This window comes from Podarcis tiliguerta, assembly GCF_965153285.1.
Source record: "Podarcis tiliguerta genome assembly, chromosome: 2".
In the NCBI taxonomy this organism is placed as follows: domain Eukaryota; kingdom Metazoa; phylum Chordata; class Lepidosauria; order Squamata; family Lacertidae; genus Podarcis; species Podarcis tiliguerta.
Window position 1 is genome coordinate 65,815,699 of NC_139535.1, and position 12,251 is coordinate 65,827,949.

The window sequence follows — 12,251 nt, forward strand, 5'->3', positions numbered from 1 at the left end:
GCAAGACATTGCCAGTCACATCCAACATAAAATCTTGGGAAACTCATGTGTAACAATACAAGTCCACTCTCTTGGAGAATTAAGTACTGTCATTCTGTGCCTTGGACAGCTACTGTGTTTCATTCTCTAATGAAGCAAAATATAAGCAGCAGAACATAGGAAAAAGCAAGCAGGTTCCAGCTGCACAGCTGTAATTACAAGAGACTGTTGTTACAGCAACAGTAAGTAAATGCCCACAGTCACAACACAAATGTAGCTTATGTTCTACTTGTTAGAAGTCCTCTATTGAGCCACTACATTCTGTCCAGAAGGATGATTTAGAACAGATGTTTGTGCTACATGCAAAGAAACAAGACTTTATACAGCATTAGAAACACTATGAAGTTGATAAACTACAGTATTGTGCCCATTATTGAACAATGAAACTTTTCAATAGTTACTATACATACATTGACATCTTGACCCTTTTCTTCTTCTTTGTCCTCTTTCTCTTTTTTCTTTTCTTTGTTAACTTCCACACCTTCTATCTTTTCTTTAGACCGTGATCTGAAAGACAGTATCAAGAGTTGCATATGACTGATGGTGAATGTCAGCTTCCCTTAAGAGGCTTTAGGTGTAGTAAAGGAAACAATAATGGTATTGCACATAAGTAATAACAAACTATGGAAAATTATTATTTAACACTGGAATCCCCAACATGGCACCCACAGACACAGTCTTTGCACCTGTCAAGGACCCCTGCCTCTCTCAATTTTTGCTGGGTATGAGCTGCCTGCTTCTTTCCTGTGCATTCTGTTTGTTTTGGCTTATGTACAGGTGCTTTGCCTTTTTTGAGAGGGGGGTTGTGAGCACTGCCGGTTTTTCTTACATGAAGTGGGATATTTTGTGCTGAAAGTGATCGTTTTAGTTTCCTAAATGTGCTCTGAAACGCAAAAGGTTTGGGAATAATGTTATTGCACTCGCAGAATGCCTTCCATTCACACAACAGAAATTCCCATCCCTCTCTTTCCCCAAAGAGCAGATTAGGAGATTTGCACTGTAGAATCCTAAGAGCAGATTTGGAGGGGCACACAGGGGGAAGAATGGGAGAAGTTCCATTGAACAAGTAGAATTTGTTCAACAAGCATGCTGAATTTGATGGATAAAAACCTGTTTATTAAAAAATAAGACTTCCACATTCAACAGGACTCACACCTAAGTAAATGTGCAAAACATTACAGCCATAAAATATAATCTAAAGCACCCTCCCCCAACCTTCAGTCCCCAAAAATTGATGACTACAACCCATCATCCCTAACTACTGTCATGCTGGCTGGAGAGGATTTATTACTTATTTGGTGCATTTATTACCTGCCCTACACCACAAGGTCACGGAACAGGCTACACAGCAAAAAGACAGTACAATATAAAATAAAATAAAATAATGACAGCTAAACTCAGTTCAACATAACCAGTATACAATCACAAACAACCAAACACTCCCAAAAGCTGAAGTAAAAACCTGTACTTTAGCATGCCTTCAAAATATGTGTATAGTTGCCATCAGAAACACATCTAAAAATAGGTATTTCCAAAATGTAGAAGCTTCCACTGAAAAGGCCCTACTGCATACCACTGCCACACACACTGGTGCTTTTTAATTTGTTCATAAGCAATCTAGAGTACAAGTATAAAGTGATGCATTTCACATATATGCTCCTGGGGTCTGAACTAGCAGTGACTGACCAGGAATGAGACCTTGGAAAGAAGCTGGAAATAAAACTACTGATATCATAGCAGCATTACACAAAGCTATGGTATGAAGACATTAGGAACACTGTGTACAGTTCTAGTGACCTCACATCAAAAAGAATAATTTAGAGTTGGATAGGGTTCAGAAAATGGCAACCAAAATGATCAAGAGGATGGAAAAACTCCCCTAAAAGGAAAAGTTGCAGTATTTGGATTTTTTTTTTAATTCAGAGAAATGGAAAGTAAGAGGCGGCATGACAGAAGTTTATAAAAGTATGCATATCATGAAGAAAGTGGATAGACAAGTTTTTCTTTCTGTCTCATAACACCGAGTGAAGCTGAATTTAAGAATATTCAAGACACAATAAAGTGTCTTCTTTACACAGTTCAACTATGGAATTTGCTTTCACAGGAAGGTGTAATGGCCACCAACTTGGATGATTCTGAAAGAAGCTTAGACAAATTCATGGAAGCAAAAAATAAAAACAACCACTAACCATGATGGCTATGCTTTGCCTTCACAATTACAGGCAGTATGCTTTGGAATATCAGTTACTAGAAACCATAAGAGGGAAGAGTGCTCTTGCATATGCCCTGCTTGTGGGCTTCCCATAAGCATATGGCTGCTACGGTGAGAGCAGGACACCGAACAAGATGGCCTGATCCACCAGGCCCTTCTTATGTCCATGTGACTCAAGGGGCTTCAAAAGGAAAAGAAAACTGTCTGCATCGCTCTGTATTTGCCTCTTTAGATCCTGGCCTTAATCTCATCATGCACATAATTTCAGACATTTACAATTTATAGGCATATACCAAGTGTTAGGCTCCATTTTGATCTTTTCTTTCTTTCTTTTTCTCTCTTTCTTTCTTTTTGAAAGCAAACACTTATTGAAAATTTAATTTCCAGAATACCTACGCGTAACTAATAGTCCCAGTGTTTATTTTACACCTCCTCGAAGGAAACAGCTTGTGCAAATCAACTAAAAATGAATGCTTGTTTCACTAAGTGATTTAGCACTTGCTTTGGAAGTGTTAGTGTCCTCCAAGGAGTCACTGCTGGCTAAAATGAATGTTTTAAAACACACACCTTCCCTCAGAATCTGACAGACTTGGCTTCAATATGAAAGCCATTTATCATGTTTATTATGGATTTTTATTATTCCCACCTCTTCTCCCACAAAAAGGACAAATCCAATTCAAACATGTGCTAACCCTTGGCTATAAATGTAGAAATCATTTTGGTTGGTAAAATCTTATAAAGTTCTCTTTAGAGCCCACTGAAAGGTTTTAACAAAAACCATATGCTTATCTTAAACAACAGTTTATGTCACTGAACTTTCAAGACGTTATCTTGTGACTTTAGAATAAGGTTGATAAAGCTAGATGGATATATTTCTGAAATGGCTTACATATTTTTATTGTATACCTTGACCACATGCTTGCTTAATACTTTTCATTTAACACACCTGTTTTTAATTTTGAGAAAGCAGATCTGTAGAACAAAGAGGACTCCTTCAGGTTTTCTAAACGTAGTGATAGCAGCACAGGGGCCCGAAAGGAACAAGTTATAAAGAATGGTTTGATTTTCTGAGAGGCCAGAGAATCACCAATGCCATTTTCTTGCAGCCCAGCATACCGAAACAGCAGATACACAGTGCCCAGCAATGAGAGCACCAAGATCAATCACTAGGTGGAGCATGCACACAACTCTCTCTATAAAGAGCAGCTACTCAACAAACAAGTAACAGAACTAAACTTTTTCTTACATAACGGGTGGGGACGAGGGTGGTACTGTGGGTTAAATAACAGAGCCTAGGACTTGCCAATCATAAGGTCGGCGGTTCGAATCCCCGCGACGGGGTGAGCTCCCGTTGCTTGGTCCCTGCTCTTGCCAACCTAGCAGTTCAAAAGCACGTCAAAGTGCAAGTAGATAAATAGGTACCGCTCTGGCGGGAAGGTAAACGACGTTTCCGTGCACTGCTCTGGTTCGCCAGAAGAGGCTTAGTCATGTTGTCCACATGACCCGGAAGCTGTACGCTGGCTCCCTTGGCCAATAAAACGAGATGAGCGCTGCAACCCCAGAGTCGGCCAGGACTTAACCTAATGATCAGGGGTCCCTTTACCTTTATCATAATGGTACAGGTAGCAACACCAGAGTACATAGATTAGAGTGTATGCAACACCAACCCCCTGTCAGGAAGGACGAAGGGAGGTTTTTGGATACAAGTTAAGAACCTCAACAAGAAGAAATGGTTCCCTCATTATGAAGCCAGATACAAAAAGTACTCTGCATTACATGTCCCTCACAATACTCAACATTTCCTGTTTTGTGTCTTTGCTGACTCTCTGCAATGCTGTGTACATGAACACTGCCCATACCTGCTCTTCCATTTTTATTGGGATTGCTTTAAAAATGTGTGGATACAGCTTAGGAATTGGGGGGGGGGGGAGGGAGAGAATACAGAACTGAAGTGTCTGAGGTAAATAAAAGTTCTAAAAGGAGAAAGTCCACCAAAGTGGAACAGCAGGTCAAACCTAAGAAGTAGGCAAATGCAAAACATCTGTCCTGGATCTCAGCAAAATTTTAAGGTTGTTATTATCATGATAGTTTCTGCTGCAATTATGCCAAGTTCAGATGAGGCAAACATATGTTAAAAAATGTGGAGCTCTTCCTTTTTAGCACTGTGATGGTGGTGGTGAAGCAGATTTCAAAGCAGTCAAATGAAATACTGTAATAAAACTTGATAAAGGAAAGGACTCTATAATGTAGTATTTCCCAACAATTAATCTTCTAATGTCAGACTCTGAATTTTCAGAACTTCGGCATTTCATCTCTAGCACTAATGGTTGCAGCAAAAGCATTAGAAATTTACTTGCAGTTCACACCAGAACAGAGGGAAGGGAGAAAAAAACTTATTAACTGGATACCATACAGAAGCAACTAGGCATATTTCCCCAATGCTCTTCCCTAATCACTTCATTTACTCAGTTGTTTCTTCATATTCAATCTCTTGTCCCTATTCCTCACAAATGCAATACAATCCTCCTTATTTTTTATTCTACCATGCTTATCTCCATGCCTTCCTATATGTTGCTCTCTACCCAGGGACATTCTTCTTCTCTCATTGGTATTCATCAATAAGTTTTTTTTTCCTTTCCAAAGTCACAGAACAGGTAGCTGTAACTCCCTCATCACATTATCAGAGATGCTCCAATGTCACCATCACCACTTCACAGCACACACAATGAAACACTCCCCCCCCCCCCCGGATTTTTTCCCTAATCTTCAAACGAGCTGTACTGATGGCAGGTTCCCTCTCTGTGTATATGCTTAATTCATGGTTATCCAGAGTACGTTCAAACTTTCTTATGTCTATAGAAAGTTGACCATAATTATAGCTATTCTATTAAAGTATTCAAATATTTAACAAAATGGCATGCATTAGTATGCCAATTACCTGTTTTCTACTTTCTTGTTCTTTCCAGGGCTAGAAGATCGGGACCGCCGCCCTCTACTTCGGCTTCTGGATCTTCTTCTTTCTCGACTGCGTGATCGTCTCCTTTCTCTGCTCCGTTCCCGCTCTCTGCTTCGTGAACGCCTACGCACAAGCAGATTTTGGGTAATACTGTGTAAACAAAATATTATTTCTAGTTTAATCATTAAAAAGAGAGATAGTAGAAAATATTCATTAGTAATCTAAAAATATTTCATTAGTAATCTAAAAGGAAAACAGGACAGGCATTAATACCAATGATTACAGCTTTTCAAGGAAAATGACCAACTGAGAACACTTCCTACTGGACACATCTTCTAGTTAGAAGCAACCTCTTTCACCAGAAAACACCCAGTATCTCCCAGGGGAGGAATGTTTTAATAAGTTATTCAATTTTCCGTTGCTTACCTCACACGCTTTCGATCACGTGACCGAGATCTCCTCTTGTCCCTGCTCCGTGATCTTTCACGCCTACGTTCTCTGTCCCTGCTTCTAGAACGTCTATCATCTCCACGTTTTGCTCTTTTGTCAGATGGAGAGCGACTCTTAGAACGGCTACCAGAACGCCCTCGCGATGAGGAGCGCTTCCGATAATGCCTGTGGTAGCAACAGAATGGTCAAGATATAAAACACCAAAACTGGAGTTTAGCGTACACAATCACAAATGTTTTCAAAGAATACAATCTTTAGAGCTTTTAAAAAGGTTAAAAATTAGCTCTTGACTTATCTTCACATGCTGGACAAGGACTGAGGAGGCACAGCTGCAAATCCCACTCCTCAACCATGCATGGGCCAGTCTCTCTTGGTCTAATCTACTTTTACAGGTGGGTGAGCGATTGTTGATAATTCCCCCCCCCAAAAAAGCTCAGCAAGTCTGGGCAATACCCCCCCCCCCCATTTCCTCAATTTGGAGTCTCAAAAAATAGGGGTCGTCTTACACATGGAAAAATACGGTAAATAAGATAAAATTCAGAACTCATAAGAGGGGCTGACAATGTCATTTTGGTTATTCGAGCTCTATTATTTTGTATTTAAAGTATTTCCTTTTCAAATGGAAGCATGGCTCAGGGCAAAGAAGCATAACAATAACAGAAGGAAAGCAGTTTAGGAGTTAATAAAACAGTGAGTAAAAGAAAAAATAAATGATAAACTAACATCCTTTGAACCATTTCCAGGCAACTAACTATTAACACTGTTAATTTCTAGGGCTGTAATGTCCTGCAGATTATAAATTAGGACAGAAGATAACATTATCCAGTTGTTGGCAGCTTGATCAAGCAATCCAGTCTCTGGATAATTGTATACTCAGCCCCTAAATTACAATGGGACAGTCATTCATGTCAGCATTGCCTACTGTTTAATTTTGAGATGGGGTAGATAGAAATAATGCAGTAGAAACAGTAGTATTTTTATGCCCAAAATGTTAAGAATTGTACTTTCCCTCTACCATATATCATAAATTAGAAGTATTGGGTTAATATCCAAAATACATGCCAAACATTCTCAAGAGAGCCACTAGCACCCTATAACACAGTTAAAGCTGCTAAGCAAATCATACCCAGAAAATGAAACATAGGGTGAAAAGAGTAAAGTAGTACTTAAAACACTGCAACCTAAATAAATATCTTGCTAAAACCTTTTGTGGAACTGAAAATATAGAAAAATTAAAGAACTGTATCTTGTAGTACTATGAAAAACTGGCAGGTCCCAGCACTGTTTTCTTCCTTTGCAACAAATGCACTTCATCTTGAGCAGGAAGAACCCACAGACGTTAGAAAAGAATAGGGGCCCTGTGAATATCCAAATTGGGCCCCATAGAGATATACTGAAAAAGGATGAGAACTTTACTAACACAATCATTAACATAATACATCTGAACTTAGAAAGTGTGAGATCAAAAACTATTATTTTAAATAGGATAACTCACTGTTTTTGTTTGGACACCTGTTGCTTTGTTGATCTAAGGAAATGAGAGAGATTAAGATAAGCAAGGTGAAACCTTCTACTAAACCAGCATGAAACCTTTCACACTATGTGACATAAATGGTCCAGACTCATGCCATGCAATACTGGGATTTTCCCTAATGTCATGAAACCATATTGATGTGTTACTGTGAAAGTCATTACAAGCTTATTACATAAGTTTTCAAACCATGTTCCAAGCCAGTCAAGAGTTTTCTTCCATTTGGTCCAAGAAGCATTACATTGGCTTTTAACAAATGGCTAATAGGGGATTCCATTTGCCTTGAGGCCAGGCTTCACCTGTACAAGACAACCAATCTGTACAAGTTGTTCCAACAGTATTAATAATTTCCAAGGCAAACCATAGGGATGTTGGAAAAGATAGAGGTCCAAATATTATAAGAATTGTCAGTAATCAGCTATGAATTCCCAAGCACAAAATACACACATTGTCCATTAAAACATATACATATACATATATGCATACACACACTATTTCATTTCAACATACATGCAGGTAGAGACACAATCACCTGGTTGTATGTTTTTTTAGTATGGAACACAGTTAAAAACACACACATGCACAATTCATACTTGTTGGATAATGTGCATTTTAAACTCACGGAGTGGGATTGACCTAATGAGGCTTCCACCTGCACCCACCCCCCAATTAGCTTAAGGGGAGTCAGAAGAACCTTTAGAACAGTGTGCAGGTGAAAGAAGGGAGATCATTCTGTCTGGTGATGGTTGTGCAGATGGAACATTTGTCATAGTACAACACTGAATTTTACTTATGTATTCGTGTCCATGTACTACAACAAAAATCGTAAGAAGCAGCCTTGTGTTATTGTTACTGGTTCAGTGAACAGTCCGAGAGCCTCCAAGGATGTAATGATGTTAAGCAGGGATGGGTTAGATCAGTGCCTAACAGACTACTGTGGGCCCCACAAAAGTTGCCCTGAGCTTCCTAAAATAAGAATGAGATAAAACCAAGAAAAATAAAAATATGCAATCTGCCAAGTCACTATTAAGGCTCTCTCTCCAAATTATTTTGGATCAGGTATACTACAACCATTCATTGCTAGGCTTGGTTCAGCCTAGCTACCATAAACCTGCAAATCTGTTTCATCCCAATATTGATTAACAGAAGTAACACAGTGGCAGCTAATGGCATATTTAACTTTTAAAAATGAACAAAGTTGACCTTGCCAGAGGGTCTTCTCAGTAGTGGCGCCCACCCTGTGGAACGCCCTCCCATCAGATGTCAAAGAAATGAACAACTATATGACATTTAGAAGACATATGAAGGCAGCCCTGTTTAGGGAAGTTTTTAATGACTGATGTTTTCATGTATTTTTAATTTTTTGTTGGAAGCAGCCCAGAGTGGCTGGGGAAACCCAGCCAGATGGACAGGGTAGAAATAATAAATTATTATTATTATAATTACTATTATTATTCTGTACTCTTAAAGTCTACGTTCTCAGTCTGTTAGAACCTCTCTCATAACAGTCACCTGTCATAAGCACAGGTCATCCCAATTTACAGAGGATTATGACCAGTCTGGATAACTAATGGCCTGGTACAGGTGAGAAGCAGCAACAAATTAGAAATCAAACAATTGAGTACAGTGGTACCTCGGGTTAAGTACTTAATTTGTTCTGGAGGTCCGTTCTTTAACCTGAAACTGTTCATAACCTGAAGCACCACTTTAGCTAATGGGGCCACCCGCTGCCACCACACTGCCGGAGCAGTTTCAGTTCTCATCCTGAAGCAAAGTTCTTAACCTGATGTACTATTTCTGGGTTAGCAGAGTCTGTAACCTGAAGTGTCTGTAACCCGAGGTACCACTGTATTACAATTGGTCTCATGGACATCAAAACTAATCCAACCTTGCACGGGAAACAAGTGGCATTGCCCTTTCTGGATGAAATTCATATTTAGAACACCATTCTGTTGGGTCGTTGAAGCTACTGCTATCGACCCCTGGCCTGGGGATGAGATGGGTTCAAAAACAGGGACAGAAACATTCCTGTCCGGGGGTAGGACGGGAGAGAAGGATGGCCATCAGCCGCCTCAAACACATAAGAGAGAAGCAGAGCGAAAAATTGCCCTGATGATGCCCCGTCTAAAGTTGAAAATCACTATAATATAGAAAAATAATGACGGACTCTATGAAAGTGTCTGAAATAAAATCTCGGCCCGTTTGGCAGTTGCGACACTCCCGACGGCGAGAAGCTCGTGGAGAACCTCGCGACCCCCGAACGGCCTTCCTCCCGCACGGCTCCCCCTGACGCGGCCCCGCGAAGGGCCTCCCCGAGGGGCCGGCCACTTTTGTCCCGCGCGGAAAGGCCGACGCGGGCAGGGCCCGACCCGCTCCCGCAAAGGCCTCCCGGCTCACCTGGACTCGCGACCCATAGCGGCCTCTTCCTCCTCCTTCCTGACTTGATCCCTCAAGGCCTAGCGGCGGCGGCAGCAGCGGCAGCCATTTCCGAAGGAATAAGCGAAGCGGAAATGAACGGCGCTACGCAGAAAGCGGAAGGAAGGGGCCCTCACCCGCGTTTCCGCCAGCCGGGCACAGCGACCCCTAGCGGCCGGAGGGCCGAGCTTTCGCAGGCTCTGGCCGGGACCTTCCTCTCACCTGCGTGTTTGTGTGGAAGAGGCGGCAGGTGATGAGATCGCAAGAAGAGCCCCTTCTGGATAGGTCCCAAAGCCCATCTAGTCCAACATCTCGTTCTCATAGTGACCAGACGGATGTCCATGGCAAGCTGATGTTCAACCTATGGACTGCAATTGTAATTGCGCAAATTGTAATCTCTTCCTTAATGGACGATGCTGAGCTAGGAGACACGTGCCATTTATCAGCTGCTTCGTGATGTTTGCATTTAATACTGTACTGACTTGTCTGCGATTCCGTTCTGATTTCTCAGCCACCTTGATATAAAATAAAATTCACCAATTCTCTTTTTAGCTACAATATGGTTTGATGCCAGAGACAGAAAATGCGGGTGTTACCTCCAGGAGAACAGAAAAGCAATGCACCCAATAAATTTATAATGTATTTAATGCATTGGTCTTCAGCTGGTGAGGAGGGACACACTATCATGGCCTGATCTAAGTTGGGTTGCAAAAGCAGCACTACCACTCCAGAAATTAAGAAATTGTTCCCCAAAATGTATGCCTGGGTGCTGGGTTGGAAAAAGCTGAAGGCAATTGCTACAATGCCCTGTGTACAACCATCTAGTATTAATATTAACATACACAAATACCCAAAACTAACTAATATGATGCGATAGCAAATACTTCCTACTTACAACTTGGATTCATGTCTAACACAGACTAGGCAACTATTTATCCAGTGGCGTAGCGTGGGGGGTGCAGGGGGGGCCGGCCGCACCGGGCGCAACATCTGGGGGGGGCGCTCGCACTCGCAGCTCTCTGCCCCTACCTGGCTCACTCACTCTCTCTCACTGCAGTGCTGGCTGTGCAAATCCGATCCAAGCCGCCGGGTCATCGCCCACTGTGGAGGGGAGGGTGCCAGGCGTGCGGTGCGGTGCAGAGAGAGAGCGAGGGACTATCTGGGGGAGGGACAGTGCAGCAGGGCCCCCCCCCCCACAAATTACTTGCCTTGCCCCGGGTTAGGGGGCGCAAATTACTTGCCTTGCCCCAGGTGCTGACAACCCACGCTACGCCACTGTATTTATCTTAATGGAGATGGTAAGAGTATTGCTATAGGATTGGGTGGCTGGTTTGGCTAATGCCTGTGGATCCCAGCCAAGTCTGATTTTTTTTTTATCTATAAAACTGTAGTCTGTGGTAGAAGGAACTGCTGAACTGGCCAAACCAGTTTATTTTTTTTTTTTAAGTTAACAGCCTAGCTAGGCTGCTAAGCACCTTTTTTGTCATAAGAATAGAGAGTTGGCCATGTTGCAATAGGAACAAGAAGCTAATGGTGCTTCCAAGAGGAGAGGTGACATACTGTAGGTAGAGAATAGCCAAGAACCAGTCACAATTTTTAGTCTGGGCTGAAGCTGCAAAAAGACAGGAGGCCTGACTTTCTGTGTGTGCTTAATCCAGAGCTATGGGTTTGGAGATCTCCCTATAAACTTAATGGGGAAGCAAGATCTATTCACATGTTTAGTGAAGTTTTTAATGTTTGATGTTTTATTGTGCTTTTGATTCTGTTAGGAGCCACCCAGAGTGGCTGGGGAAACCCAGCCAGGTGGGCGGGATATAAATAATAATTTGTTATTTTATTATATTAAATCATATATCCTAAAATCACCAGAGTCTCTAGTGACCTTCACTCCAAGGAAACTGAATTGAGGTGTGTGCAACAGTATTACAGTGAGCAGAATCATGGGATAAGGAGACCTGGGATAGCAAGTTCTTTAATTGTATGGAATTATTGCTATTTCATGCTGCTTTCAGTAACTTTAAATGCGGAGACATGCTACATCAATCTGCTTTAATTCGTGTGTCTATAGATATACTTTTTTAACACAGTCACTGCCTAAGCATCTTACAAATATGCTAAGATGCTCCAGTACACCATGTGATTAATGGATGTAGATATAAATAAATAAAACAAACCACCAAATCTGGAGAGAGACTGGACAACTGTTGACCTAGTAGTAGTGCATTGGTATAGCCTACAGTAAAAAGCTACCGGTACTTCGTGGTCGTGATAGAACTGGGTGGGTGAGACGGGAGCAGGATTGGCAGAGAAGCATGCTCTGTTTGTTAGTACGACAAAGGGTGAAATAATCTTTCTTTTTTACAGGTGTCCAAACACAGTGTTCCGTAGTTCTCCAGATGTTCTTTCAGGGTGGAATTGCACAGTACAGTACCACTGTGTACATTTTTCACAATTGTAAATAGAAATATGGCATTTCTTTAATTCTCTCATTAGTTCCTGTGTTAATTTTTCTAGAAGGGTGACATGCAATGCTTGTTGCTACCAGCTGTTCAGCATAACTCCCATTCTGGTCTTTATACACATTATTGTCCTTGTTCAGCTGGCAGATGGCATGTTGCTATTGTGGTGTGTAAACAGATTCAACAGAG

General features: G+C 41.4%; 1 protein-coding gene and 1 long non-coding RNA gene across 6 annotated transcripts in view; one reads left to right on the forward strand and one right to left on the reverse strand.

Annotated features, from left to right (window-relative positions):
* DDX46 (DEAD-box helicase 46) overlaps positions 1–9,720 on the reverse strand; it is a 35,706-nt gene extending 25,986 nt beyond the window's left edge. For 3 of the 5 annotated variants that reach the window (XR_014508422.1, XM_083428788.1, XM_083428787.1), the window contains exons 1-5: positions 9,586–9,720; positions 7,153–7,185; positions 5,634–5,822; positions 5,190–5,357; positions 450–546 (exon numbers count right to left, since the gene is read on the reverse strand). Coding sequence is in view for 4 of the 5 variants with exons in the window: in XM_083428788.1 (XP_083284914.1) it covers positions 450–546; positions 5,190–5,357; positions 5,634–5,822; positions 7,153–7,185; positions 9,586–9,602 (504 nt within the window). In the remaining variant the exon portion in view is untranslated. The remainder of the gene's footprint in view (positions 1–449; positions 547–5,189; positions 5,358–5,633; positions 5,823–7,152; positions 7,186–9,585) is intronic. The other 2 variants (XM_083428790.1, XM_083428789.1) reach the window with 1 other exon arrangement.
* On the forward strand, positions 450–11,982 carry LOC310672185. The gene is made up of 4 exons (XR_014508460.1): positions 450–3,504; positions 3,824–8,831; positions 9,029–9,979; positions 11,968–11,982. It is a non-coding gene; the product is annotated as an uncharacterized lncRNA (long non-coding RNA).
* The last annotated feature ends 269 nt before the right edge of the window (positions 11,983–12,251 follow it).